Source organism: Lonchura striata, chromosome 10 (genome assembly GCF_050655825.1).
Source record: "Lonchura striata isolate lonStrDom1 chromosome 10, ASM5065582v1, whole genome shotgun sequence".
NCBI classification, from domain to species: domain Eukaryota; kingdom Metazoa; phylum Chordata; class Aves; order Passeriformes; family Estrildidae; genus Lonchura; species Lonchura striata.
Window position 1 is genome coordinate 19,668,221 of NC_140712.1, and position 14,460 is coordinate 19,682,680.

The window sequence follows — 14,460 nt, forward strand, 5'->3', positions numbered from 1 at the left end:
AAGTCCAGTATGTCCATGTGCACTTTGATATTGTGGCTGTGTTAAGTTGATATACCTACACTAACACACATTCCTGTTTTATTGCCTTGTGAATGCATACAGTGCCATTAAACTTATTCATTTATTGTGTTGAATATAATAATGCTAATATTCTTTATTTGCCAGTATAAATGGAGGAGGGGAACATTGTGCCACCTTAGTTAGACAGCAATTCAGTTAGAGAATTTTTCTGTAGATTCCTCAACACTCTGCAAGTGTGATGAGGTTAGTCATAAAGTCATTTAAATAAGTTATTAAGTAACTGGTTATACAGCCTCATTCAAATTAATGAATGCAAGTGTAGATTTCTTTGAAAGCAGGCAGTAATTTCTCTGTGTGGATTAATCTAACAATTGTGTTTCTGTTGCCTGTCCTGGTGTTTTTCCTAGTAATCAGCAAAAGAGTAGGAAGTAATTTTTGGTGGATTATACAATAGTTAGAAGGTAAACATGCTTGAGGAACAGTCCTCATGTAGTTAATGGGTGAATATTTCTGAGGACATGGGTATGTACTGTACCTCTGTGTATGTGACTGTAAAGGAGTAATTCTGCAGGTGTCACCAGCTTTTTCCTTACTGGGTTTTAATGATGATTTGACCACCTTTTTTCACAGAGTAAGGATGATTGCTCAGCTGTTAACCACAGAAGAGTCTGTCTGTGAGGATATTCCTGTGCACAGAGCTGTCCCTGTTCCCTTACAATGCACATACAGTGAGTGATTTTATTTTAGCTCTTTTATTCCTGACCCTCCCAGTTGTGTAAATGCTTGCTGTCAATCAGCTGTGAGTCCACCAGCAGGTTTTCAAAAGTGATCCACCCATCCATTTTTGTATGATTTTTCTCTCAAGTTGCCCACTTTACAAGAAAAAATAGTTCTGCAGTTTTCACTGACAGTGGGTTAATGTAAGGGAGTGTTTTGGGGTCCCAGTTGGGATTCCTCAAGTACAATGTCCTCTCTTCAGCCTCAGCTACTTAGTTTGTGGAGCTGTTTTACATATCTGCCAACAACACATCCTGTAAGAATCCATGTAGCTTTGGAAATAGCCAACAAAGCCCTACATGGCCTGGGAAAGTGGCAGCAGAAATGTCAGTGCCAGCTTTGCCAGCGTGTTTTGTGTGCTTGCGTTATCAGGATTTAACTCCCGTCAGTAAGCTTTGTACAGAAACAGTTTCAAATTGGATAAACCTCAAGTTTTCACAAACCAGGGATTAACAGAAGAAGAAATATAATGTCCTCTCTTAGAAATAATGAAGTAGTGGGCAGACATTGCATTTTTGTGTAGGAATAAATACTTGCTCTGGCTGTTTTCCTCCTAAATAACCAAACCTACCCACCAGATTGTATTTGGAAGCACTTACTAATGTGACACGCTCCCTTTTAACTGTTCAGAGAAATGACTGAAAGTTTTAAGATGAGACAACATGAATCATAGTCTTGAGCGGCTGTTCACTTTTGTGATTGACTTGCCTCCTTCCTACGTTCCTTTTAGTCAGCCTGGGAATCGCTGAAGCTGTTCTGTGCAGGAGGCATTGCTGAGATTCCCCCTGCAGCAATGGACTTGGACAAACAATCCGTCTGGGGATCTCTGAAGCAGAAGACCCGGCCCTTCCTGCGAAACCTGAGCGTGAGGAAGACGAAGAAGAGGTCTGGCAAAATGCTGGAGAGGAAGGGGCACTCCTTGGACCGCTGTCTCAGCGTGTCAGTGCCTGACATGCTGGAGGTGGAGACTCTCATGGAAGAAGAAGAAGAAGAAGAAGAAGAAACGACTTACTCGAGTGCTCAGGTGTTGTCGAGCTGCTCCCCCAAGAGCTTTTCCAGGTCTGTGGTCTCCCTGAAGAGCAGGAACGCTTCGGTGAAGGCAGCGGGAGAGGACTGGCTGTGGGCGTCGCAGCAGAGGACGCGGACGGAGGTGACCGTCACCCCTCCAGATGCCCAAGCTGTGGGTGTTCACCTGGTGTCCTCACGAGGGGCTGAGGCTGTGGGCAGCCCTGTGTCCGAGGGGAAGAGGAAATCCAGCGAGGACCTGTTGGAGCTGCTGCAGAGCTCCCGGCTGAGCGCCGCGCTGAGCGACGAGGGGACAGAGGTGGGTGCTCAAGCAGCAGCGAGGTTCTGTCACCACCTCCTGCGGGCTCCTTGTGCTTCTCCTTAATTTTATGGCTCATAAAGGGATGGAGGATCCAACCAAGGCCAGGTTGGACAGGGCTCTGAGCAGCCTGGCATAGTGGGAGGTGTCCCTGCCCATGGCAGGGGGCTGGGATGAGGTGAGATTTAAGACCCTTTCCCACCTGAACCATTCTGTGAGGAGGGGGTTCTGTTCAAGGAATAAATGAGCAATACAATTAAGTCTGAACTTTACATTATATACACATTATTCAGCTATCCTTCCTGTCAGTCTGGGGCTGCAAATAACACTGCTCCAATTTTTTGGTTCTTTGATTATTCTTCTGTCATTTGTAAGGATAATTCAGACTTTTCAGACTTGCGGAAATTGCTTGCTTAAATCAAAAGTTGTTGCAGTTCTCTGAGCTCTGAATTGAGGTGCTGATACATTTGCTTTCTAGTTAATATAGTTACCAAAATTGCTATGTAGTACAATCAATTTGCCATCCTCCCACTGAAGACTCTGATGAAGGCAATAGGTGAAAGAATGGCTGTGAGCAAGGTGAGCTCTGCCTGTACCTGGAATTAACCAAAACAAGCACATGATGGGGAACAGAACATGTTGCAATCTTCTCAGGACTGGTTTTTGTGGTGATGATTTAAGAGAAAAACTAAAATGTTTTCTCTGCACTGCCTTGTCCCCCTTTCCTTCCCCCTGCTCTGTGGTCAGTATTTTTGTGTGGACATAATATCCCAGGAGCATCAGAGACCAATACTGTCATGAAACTAATTCCTGCCTGGCCTGAGCAAATTTGGAATCCTGAGGAGCTCAGTGATAACTTCATTTTATAGACAGTAGGTGAAGATTGTGGCTGCAGGAAACACTTCAGGCAAAATTTGTTTTAGTTAGATTTTGTGGAAATACATCTGCTCCTGTTGAGTTTTCCCTGGGAAGGTTACATTTTGAACTTTCTGAGGCCTTTTTTGATTACCTGATTGTTGCAGTTGTGGGAGCTGCCTCTGTAGTCATCCAAGATGCCAAACTGGGAACTGGGCATTTTTGTTTCAAGTTCTCCCTTGGGAATGGGGATTTCACAAGTTAATTGGTTTTTAACTGCACATTCAAAAGGATGATTAGCATTGATGTGGGTGGGGAAAGTGGTCCTTTCCTACCAAATGGTGTTGGCTTCCAGTCTGCTGTGATGCAGAGTGTCAGACTGGTAGTTACTGACCATCACCTGCGGTTTAGGGTTGCTAAATTATTCACAAATTGGTTTCATCTTGCTGGAGTGCTCATTATTTTGAGGGGTACTTAGGAAAAGCGACCGAAATAGTATAGTGCTTTGTTTCTCTGCTCAAACATTACACAAAAAGTTGTAGCACCTCACTCGGTATATGGTAACTATGTGGACTCTTGTGATTTTGGAAGTTTTTTCCAGGTTGTTTTAACGATAGCAGCAGGTTTTTTCTGCTGTTGTAAGCGTGAAACCCTAATCTAAAATCTACCTCAGCACAACAAAGTTAATACTAATTCCTGCTTTGATTTCGGGCGACCTGAGTGTTCTAGGAGAATGAAGTACCTGTACAATGATGAAATAGCTTAACCTCAAGTCAAGTTTCATCCAGATGCACAGTCTGAGTCTGGCTTATTTTCTGCAGCACTTACATCTTTCCCTAAATGTGTATTTCTGTATTTGCTGGTGTGTGTAAGTCATTTGGTATTTACTTGCATGGCAAATCATCTCCCTGTGTGAATATGCTTCCTTGCTGTAATCTCCCTCCAGTGCCACTTACAAAGATATTTTTCCTTGAGAATAAAAGGAGAGAGTGAGGCAAAGTAGAAATGAATAAGTAGTACTGAGCAAATTTGAATATTGAATATTGAATCTGGTGAAAAACAAATTCAATATTAGAAGGTGTCAGTGTCAGGGAGGGTGGAACTAAATGATCTGTAAGCTCCATTCCAGCCCAAACCTCAATATTCTATGATTCTATGACAACTTCAATATTCAGCTTTGCATATACTTAATTGAACAGCTACTGGGTTTGTGCTGTGTGTGCCTCGGATGGGAATAGTTTGTTACAGAGGATTTTGGTCCCTGAATGCTGGGTGGGGTTGCTTTGAGGAGCACAAGAGTTCACATTGTTCTTGTGTGAGCATCGCTCCCTGCCCAGGGAGGTAAATCAGAAAGAAGGCAGATCCCGGGAACAAAACAAACTAAAAAAAGCAGAAATGTAGGTTGAGCTTCTTTTCCCCCTGATTTACTTGTCACATGCCACCTACTCATTTCCTGGCTGTCTTTGGCCACCCGATACGGTGAGATCCTCCTGGGCCTGGCGGGTGAGATCAGCATGTGCTTGTGGTTTTCTCACTTGTCTGCACTCCCTGCAGAGCTGGGGGTGCTCAGCACAGCCCATCTTCCCCAAGGCTCTGCCCACAGGGACCATTTCACCATTTGCTGGGAGGTTTGCTCTCTGTTCCTCATTGCTGAAGAAGCAAGTGAGGTTGTGTTGAATCCCTGCGTGATTCAGGTTGTAAAAGGTTCCTGTGGTGCCATTTTTGGTTTTTTTTTCTGCCGTTGGGTTCTGTCCATGGCCACGTGTCATTGCTGAGATGCTCTGATATCTCTTTATCCCCTTGCCAGTACTTTGCAGGGAGTCACTGTCCTGGTTTAGGACAAATGCAGGCAACCCAAAGCCTTGTCCAGTTGCAGATGCACTCAGCGGTTTTGTATTTTGAGTAATTCTTCTGCAGAAAACAAGAGGAGGCAGAGGTGGGAACACTTGTCAGGAAGAACTTTCAATTTATGTATATTCATATATCTACTCTTGCTTGATTTATTTTCATGCAGATATATTTGGGGCTGTGGCCCCCCTGGGAGTGGCCACTTTTGCTTAAAGTTGAAAACTGTCATTGTAGTTTGATAAAATCAAGGTTCATGAGCGTGTTTTCACCAAGACTTTTATCTATATTCAGTGATCTCACTGCAGTTATCTACCTAGAATAACAGTAATTAATATTATGTGGAGCTAAAATTAAAACCCCAAGTTTTTCTATTTAAAATTATAATAGTTCTGTATCTGTGGATGTAATGCAAGTAAACAAAACAGAATAAAGAAAAAATCATAATTTTGAGGGTAATTTTTTTTATAAATGATAGCAAGCTAGCCAAGGCAGTACTTTAAAAATTATTATAATTTCAATGCAGTTCTTTGATCCCGTGTTTGTGCCGTGTAAAACAAGCTGCAAAGAGAGACCATTACCAGTGCCAATGATGGTGCCTGAAGGAGATTCCTGTGAAGCCAGAGACTCCAAGAAACACTAAGTTTAATGCACATGAGTGAGATTTTATGCATACTAGTCAGAAAATTCAAAGTTAGGGTTCCCCTAGCAGCTGTAACTGAGCTCTATTGTGTGAGAAAATTCTTCTGCTGCTCTTTATGATGATAATTTTTCCACTTTTAATGTGTTTTTGCAAGGTGGCCAAGTTATGATTACTGTGGGAACCATAAAGTTAGATTTTGTCTGTCGTGAAAGGGAAATCTTACTTGCAATGCTGGATTACTGTACTTCCTGATATGTAATATATGCATTTGCGGGAAGAGGAGGAAAAGAATTGCACAAAAGGTATTTAGGTTTATTTCAGCATGTCAGCCCAGCTAAGATTTATGTACTTTGCTGCGGGAGCTGGTTGACTTTTAAATGTTTCTGTAGTGCTGCACACAATGCTGCTCTCATCTGAGAGGTTTGGATGGTACCACACTTTCACATGAGGATCGAATTCCCCCTTGTGTGCATTTCTGCACGCCGAGCTCACCCTTGGCAGAAATCTTTGTGTTTGACTGGGCTGAGGTTGCCCTGCATCAGACCCAAAGAGTTTCCCAGGCACGTTGGTCCTCTTCAGCTGCAGTGATGGTCATGGGCTCCTGGAGCAGCCAGGGGAGCATCAGAGGTGTCCTGGCTGCTGAGTCTCCTCAGACAGACTCGCTGCTGGGCCACCGTGGCCTCAAGGTTTTGGATGAGTCAGTGTTTAGGAAGAAATGGTTGACTTCCTCTACCATAGATTAAAAATCCTTTGGATCTTCCAGTTACTGCAGGAAGGTGGGGAAATACATGTCACTTGTATATTTTTTTTCTGTTTTGTCGTGGTTTAGCCCACCAGGCAGTTAAATATGACACAGCTTCTCTCTTATTCCTTGCTCAGCGGGAACCATCATATGCAGGAGAGAACTGAGGGTAAAAGGTAAAATTTGTGGGTTGAGATAAAGACAGGAAGGACAGAAAAGGAAGAGGTAATTATTTTAATAATATTTGATGTATTATAATATAGAGATATTATAACATAAAAGTATTTTAAAAAAATTAATTATATTAAATATATTTTTCTAATATTTAAAAATAATTAATATTTTTATAGAAATGATACAACAGTTAAAATATTCAAAACAAGTGAGCACAGTGCAATTGTTTATTACCTGCTGATATCCAGCCAGTTCCTCAGCAGAGGGACAGTACTTGTCCAGCAACAACTAAAAACATCAGTGTGTAATCAGCATTCTTCTCACCCTAAATTCAAAACAGAGCACTGTGCCAGCTACTAGAAGGAAAATTAACTCATCCAAAGCAAGGACACCTTTCCCTTTGACAATTTCTTTTTTACTTTTCCCCTGAGCAATTTTTCTTTTAAACTCAAACCAAACAAAAAAACCCTACACAAACAACAACAACAAAAAATATCCCAAACACCAAACTGAGTGAAAAAAATGATTTATAGAAACCTTTAAGTGGAACTTGCTTTTTGGGTGGTGAAGGAGAAGTTGTGGTCAAGTGAGGCAGCCAGACACAACAACCTTCAGACATCAGGAGAGTTTGTGATAAGAACCTTCAGCACCCAGTTCTGGGGAGGAGAAGAAGAAATTTATTCCTTGCTGGAAGCAGGCACTTAATTTTTCTGGGTTAAACTCAAGAGACTAAGAGCAGTTACTGTAAAACAGGCAAAAGAAATACGTATTTAAATTATCTATATGATAAGTAAGATAATTTCATTCATTACATGTATGTATGAGTAATTTCTTGATTGATGCTAGGAGCATTTTCTTTCCTGTTTTGTTGCCTAATTCATTGTATCTTTTGTTTTATAGTACCCGTCTGGAGAAATGGATTTTGACTCTTCCCTATCATCTCAAAACTTTGAAGACCAAATGGTAAGTCCTGTCATTTTGAAGCTTGATCAGAAACATAATTTATTTTAGATTTAGGTTCTTTCCTTAAAAATTCAAAAACTCATCAGGTGACGAACCAATCTAGAGATTTGCCCAGTGTTGCTTTGGTTTTTTTTCTTTTTGAAGAGGTTGTTTCAGTTTTGTGGAGGATTTGTTTATTTAGTGGTAGGTTTGTGTTTTTGTTGTTTAGGATTTTAGTAGTTCAAAGTGGTTGCTAATGTTTTGAATACACCAAACCTTCTGGATTTTTTGAAGCACTCTATAATATCTATATTGTACTGGTAACTGATGAGAGCAGCAGCATAAATACTCAAATAACAGTGTAGGAACAAACTGGATTAAAATAAATACAGCAAGTAACACAGCTGTAAACTTTGCCAGATAGCAATATCAGTTTTAGGGCAGTGTGAAGAGGCACTGGCAGTTCTGACATGTTATTCTCATGTAAAACATGTTTGCTTTGTGGATGAACTTCTCTACCTTTGCCCTCTGATAACCCCTCAAGTGCTGGCAAGAGCTCTTTTCACCGAGTGCTCCAGCTGGAGGATGATGCTGAGCTGTGGCAGCACCTCTGATGAGCAAAAATCCTCTCGAGTTTGCTTCTGCCAAAGCTCACAGCCAGCACTGCCTGCCACTGGCCTTTCCAGTGAAATGGAATGTGCTCACTCTCAGCAGCTGTGTGAAACCTGCTCTTCCTCCTGAGGTTATCAGGGGGCTACAAAGGACTTTTGGGGTCTCTTCCAACTTGAGAAATGCACGAGAAACAGCTCAGAAAAAAAATGTGCTGATAGGATTTGGAAAACCTGTGCATGCATTTGTGATTGTTATACCACCACTCATTTTCAGGTAAAAACCTTGCTTTTTTGAACATATTTGATGCTGATACTTAGCTACTTGCATAGTGAAGTAAAACCTGGGAAAGAAATATTTTTAATTTTTCCTGTTTTTTTTTTTTTTTTTTTTGTCTCCTTTTTGTAAAAGATAGCCTTAAGGAAAGAGCAGAACTTTGCAGCAGCACACCTGCCTTATTTAAGATCTGCTTCGAGAGGTGTGTGACTGATTCCTTTGTTCTCCTCAGGCTCTGGAGGAAGCCAGCGACTGCCTGAGTGAGCTGCCCAGCCCCTTTGCCTACCTGCTGACCATCCACCTGAGGGAGGGCAGGAACCTGGTCATCAGGGATCGCTGTGGTGAGCCCCACCTTCCCCCTGCCCTCCTGCAGCATTCACACACTTCAGCTCTGTATTCACCCCTTTGTCACCCATCTCAGCCTGGCAGCAAGCTGGCTGCTCACCTGCAGTGCAGCAAGTGGCTCTCCTGCGGGTCAGAGCACTCAAGGTTGGGTTTATCCAGCCTGGATACACAGGGGAGGGAGCTGCCCTCTGCTTGCTACTCCTCCTGTGCAGCTCAAAGCTCCTTCTTGGCTACCCTTAGCACCTGCACCCATTCAGGAACTGCAAAGAGTTCTATTTGAGCTTAAAACCCCCCCCAAAACAAAGAATAATTGGAAGTTTATTAAATGATGCAGCTGCTCTTAGGACTGCTTTTGGGATTATCTGTTAATAAAAGGGGAACCCCATGAGCAGGGCTGTAAGGCAGCAATCCTCTCTAACCTGGGATGTGACTGAGCAATGACAGCATCCTAAAAACCCAAAACCCACCCCAAGATGATGTATCAAATAAATTATAAAATATTTAGGGAATTCCTGTGAAAAAAATGTGAAAATTCCTTAACTTGGCTTTTCTTCAGGATGTTGAAAGAGGGAGAAATGCTTACAAGCAGCCAGTCACTTGCTGTGGAGGGAAGAGCTGTCCTGCCAGGGGCTCTGTGTAGGACTCTGAGGCAGCAGCTGTGTCAGGACCTTTGATCTGAGCCTGTCAAAGAGCTCTTCCATATATCCAGTCTTGATTTCATATTTTTTTCCCTGCATGTGCAAACAGTTCTGGTAGTTTTGTCTTGCAAAATGTCTGAGCAGCTTCTTTTGAGGTGAAGCCATGGGGTTGATTCATTTGCTTTTAAACAAAATAAGCTTGCACAGCCTAAAGGCCTGTGAAGGTTTGCACCTGGAGGGACCTGTCTGATTTAGGTTCTCCCATGAGGTGCTGTTGGGATTTTGTTGTCTGGTATCTCAGTTAACTTTTTCCATGCTGACTTTTCATGGCTTCACAAAACAGTAACTTCTGGTTGTTTTCCCTACCAGTTTTTAGAAGAAGTGAACCAGTACTTAGATTAAGATCTTCATTGGTTATAAAAAGCCTGTATTTCCTAACAGTGTAGCAGTTGATCAGATTTTACTAGCAGGTTGCACAAGCCAGGACACATCCAACTGTTCCTAGGAAAAAGATGCTAGAAATGAGCAATTCCAGCAAAGTAGTTTTTCTAGAGAAGACAGAGCATACTTTGCTCTAGGCTGTGTTTTGTTATGTAAGAAAGCAAATGCTTGTCTTAGTGAAGCAGGGGACAGCATAGTGAAACAACATAAGGGGGAAAAAAATCCCTTTTGCTGAGTCTCTGTTGCTTTGTGGCAAATGACCTCTCATTTAGTAAACTGAGTATGTGAGGTGAAAAAATTCAGTAAAACTGCTGCTTTTTATTGCACAGGCAGCAGGAGGGCAGAAAGCAGTGCCTTAATGATTATTCATCAGTCACCACATTGCTGCAGTGGTGGCTCCTTAAAAAAATAAAAAGCTCACTGTGGATGCCCATGGTTACAGGCCTCTGCTGTCACTCTGGCTGTGTGACATCTTTGTGTGATGCTGAGCTTTGACCTACAGCCACTGGGCTTTCTCAGCGTGCCTTTGAAAGTGGGAGGTTGTCAGCCCTGCTCATCTCTTCAGTGTGAGAAAGCCCCAGAGACTTCCCTCCTCTCCCCCCACCCTGCTGTGCTGGGGTGTATCAGTGTGCTCTGAATAATTTGAATTCAGAAAAATATTCACAGAGACTGAGTGGAGAGTTTATGCCCCAGCATCTTTAGCATAAATAAGAATTAACATAAGAGTTGTAATTTTCCTAAATTTTAATTTTCATTTATTACTCAATCAGAGATTTATCTGGAAAAAAGTCTCAAAGCAGTCATCAAACCCATCAGTTTACATTTTTTGGAGGAGTTTCTTTAGCTACATAAAGAAAATGGTATTTAAGTGTGGTGTTCTGCCTTCTCATGTTTGCATTTTTCCCCTTAATTTTATTTTACAAGTTTCAATAGCTCAGGCTTAGGAGCTGCAGTGTGGGTGGGTAATGCCCTCTCCTGGCAGCTGAGTAAAGTCTCCTGTGCTCATGTTCAGTCTGTTTCTGCCTCTGTTTTGTCCCAGTGTAAGGAGTATTTATCTGTGTGTACATGTAAAAATAAATCTAAGCTGTGTGACCAAGGAGAAATATTTCTGACATTGGAAACAGGTATTGCTTAAAACCATCCTGGCACTGCTCATTAAATTCACAGGTTTCTCCCTGAATTTACTAATAGTATGTTTATTATTAGGAAGTAAATATAATAAATAAATAAATATTATGCTTATTAATTAGGAAATAAATTATGCTTGGCCAAGTAAAGGTGAGCAGGAGTTCTACTTAGAGCTGCAGACTTCACTTTTTTTCCCAATTTTCCCAGTATTTTTTTCTGACTCTTTGCCTCACTATGTACTGCTCTTTCCAGGATATGTTCGCTTTGGTGTGATATAAATTCCTCCTTTACTTTACCAGATTTTAATGACAATTTTTTTCCTCTTCATAATATGAATCCTGTTAACATCTGCTCTTTCCTATTTTTCCCTCCACTTTTTACTTCTCGCATTGTTTTTGCCTGTCTCTTGTGTCTCTCCAGTCCCTGACTTTCTGCAGCTCCTCTCCTTGTACTGCTGTCTTTAGAGAGGGTGCATCAGCCCAGGAGACTGGTTCAGAGATGCATGTGCTTCTTCTAAATTGCACAGCAATATGGAAAAGAAAAATAAATCAGAATTTCAGTGTTTTCTTCTCCTCTTTTATCTATTTTTTGAAAGAAAAAGCCTCTGTACAGCAACACGGAGCCATGGAATCCAGGTGCTGCTAGAGCAGGATCTTAGTTCTGGTGGAAAGTAGAGAAGCTCCAAAAACTCCTTTCTTGAGTCAAAATCGGTGTCCTGCATAGGGATGCAGGCTGAGAGAGGTGTTGCCTGCTGGTTATCAGCTTGCTTGGAGTCTGATTTACTTGCTTACAGTCTCACCCAGCCACACAGCAGAATCTGCCTGAGCAGATGGTAAATTTGGCATGTTACCTGTGTGCCCCTCTGGGGCCAATGTTAGGCAGTGCATGGGTCCTACATTTAGACTTCTTGTAGAGGATGAGCCAAACGTTGAAGTTTATGTATGTGTGTACATACACTGCACCAGAAGTTGGATTTTTTAATGTATTTTTATGTATTTTTTATGGTATAATTGTTACTAGATGTGTTTCACTTGTGGCAAGGAGTTTGCATCTGTGTAGTTTGACTACTCCAAGTAGTAATAAACCAGAAATGTGTTTTGTTTTTTTGGTTTTTTTTTTGATTAAAAATCTGTGGAGCACTGGAGCAGCTTGGCAGAACAGAGAGATGATTATTCTGTATCTAATTTGGCATTAAAAAAAAATCACTGGTGCTCTGAGTGTTGGCATCTTGTGACACCCTTAGAGGTTTTAGGGCTTTGTGAGCCCAGCTTCACGCTTTGAGCTGGGAGAGGCTGGAGCCCATTTCCACCTGCTGGTTCAACTTCACAGGCCAGGGTGGTGCCTCGTGGTTGTTTGAGTCAACCTGAAGAAATCTCCAAGGTCCTGCTCCCCTTTGGCACTGGGATGCTCTGGCTGTGCACATTGCTCCTGGTCGAGTCACCCTTCCAGAGCAGTGAACAAAGCGATGCCACAGCTGTGAGGAGGGGCTACCTTCCTTCAGGTGGCAAACCCAACTCTGCTGCTGTAAGAATAAACAGAAACTGGGTTTTGAGTGCCTGTGAGGGTGAGAAGCCCCTCTCATTTCCAAATCCTGTGCTTTTAAAGTTCATTTTTCATCTGTTACTCAGTGTAGTTACAAGAAACACAGTTCTTGGATGTGGCTGTGGTTGGTGACTTCTTTTTCTTTCCCTTTTAACCATGTGTTCCAGCCTGAACTTCATGTGTGTCCCTTTTCTACCTGGTTTTGTGTTTCATAGATCTTTTTTACAGAACATTTGTGCCCCATCTCTGTTTCTTCCTTTCAGGTTTCATTTGTTTTCTCTTGCTGCATTTTGGTTTTCCTCTCCTTCCTTTGATGGAGGCAGTGATGGAGGCAGTGTGAAGAGTGCAAGGGGAGGAGCAGTAGTGCAGAAGATGCAACACCTCCATGGGTGCATCCTGCTTTCCTTGTCCTCAGCACAACATCCTCTGCTCTCACATCTCACAGCCCCCTCTGCCTGGGGTCCTGGGGGGCTCCCTGTGAGCTGTGCTGGAGATCAGTCTCCCAAGGACAAAACAAAAGGAAAGAAAGCTTGTAGAATACCATACTTTTAACTTCCAGCAGCAGTGAGCCTGCAGGAACCCACCACTCAAAGCTCTGGGCTATCCAGAAGTTAGACCTTGGTGATGCCAGTGGGTTTTGCCAACTCAGGGTATTTTATCACTCTGTAATTCCCTGCCTGGGTCCATGCTGATACCAGAGTGCCAGAGGAGGGGATGTGTGTGTGCTCTGCTGGGTATTTGTCAGCTTAGAGCAAGTAATTGTTTGGAAAGCAAATGCTCAGAGCAATTAGGCTGAATTGCTCTCTGCAAATGCGCTGATTAATTTAGACTTTCTCTGTTTTCAGGGTATCTGCAATTAGATCATTAGGCCTTCAGATTTATTAATTATTGCAATGTATTAGGCAACTTCTCGCACTTCTTTTTGAAAGGCGTAATCATGGCTAATTTACAAGTGCTGAGATTTTGGATGGTGCTGAGGCCTCCTTTGGATGTTTTCTGGATGCTGTGTGGCTGTGTGAACGAGGGCTTGTGCTGAGAGAGTCTGTCTGTGCCAAGCCCAGCTTCTGGAGGTGCAGAGTGTGTGCCTGAAACTTTGCCTTGGGCACAGGGATCCCTGTGAGCATCCTGCCTCACTGGTGTGGGAAAGGAATGCACTGAGATTGCACCTCCAAAAAACAGGAGGAGTTCAAACAGAAGCAATTTATGTGTCTGGAGGAGTTCAAACAAAAACAGTTTCTATGTCTTCCCATCCTTGTAATGTTAAATTAGGAAATGTTGGAGTGATAGCATCGGAAGAGAATTTTTAGGCCCAGAGAACACCCCGTGACTCTTCTTGTGTCAGAATTGTAGTTTAAAAAGCAGGTTTCTTAAACTATTCTAGCTCCATCAGTTGTCAGAGCCGAGTCTTATGGGCACCTGCCTGCATTAACAGGTCACACTGCATCTTTCTGGGACCTTGTAAGAAGATTTTATTTGGGTGAAGACTCCGAATACAAGAAACAATGCTGAGCTGGGGTTGTTTAGCACGCAGAAGAGAAAGCTCCAGGGAGATCCTGGAGCCTCTGCCAGTGTCTAAAGCAGTGTTCAGCTGGACTAATTCTTACCAAAGACAATTCTATGCCTTATGTCACATGTCCCTAATGTATGTCACATGGTATTTTCTTTTTTCTTTCCTTTTTTTTTTTTTCTTTTTTTTTTTTGTGTTTCTGAAATGTCTTGAATAGAAAGTACTATATCTGCATCTTTCATTCTATTGAGTTCTGGCAATTTTTCCCCACCTTCCCCTTCCCTTAAACTGTTTGCACACTTTCTACACACTTCTGTGGTCTTTTCAGTTTATTGGGGTTTTTTTGTGGTATTTTTTAGGCTTGTGTGTATTTTTTTTTTTCTTGTTGGTTTTATTTTCCCTTGGAACCTATTGGGACTGCTTGTTTCCAAGCAATGTTTCATTTCCATCTGGCCACGTAAAACTAGCTGGGGACAAAACTTTCCAAAATCACCTGAATTTCCTGCCAGCAGAATACTTTTTTTTCTGATTTCCCCTTTAAGCCTTGATCTTGGCTGTTTCACTGGAAGGATGTAGTGGTTTTCCACTTAAAAAGAAAAATGTGTGTTCTATTTTAGAATGTCTTTTACTCCTTGTCGTAAATAACTCCAG

General features: G+C 42.2%; 1 protein-coding gene across 14 annotated transcripts in view; it reads left to right on the forward strand.

Annotated features, from left to right (window-relative positions):
- MCTP2 (multiple C2 and transmembrane domain containing 2) overlaps nucleotides 1-14,460 on the forward strand; it is a 128,236-nt gene that overhangs the window by 24,809 nt on the left and 88,967 nt on the right. For 10 of the 14 annotated variants that reach the window (XM_085588904.1, XM_085588905.1, XM_085588906.1 and 7 more), the window contains 4 exons: nucleotides 652-749; nucleotides 1,529-2,122; nucleotides 7,282-7,344; nucleotides 8,441-8,549. In XM_085588904.1, the coding sequence (XP_085445030.1) occupies nucleotides 1,592-2,122; nucleotides 7,282-7,344; nucleotides 8,441-8,549 (703 nt within the window). In that variant the 5' untranslated portion in view covers nucleotides 652-749; nucleotides 1,529-1,591. The other 4 variants (XM_085588903.1, XM_085588902.1, XM_085588915.1 and 1 more) reach the window with 3 other exon arrangements.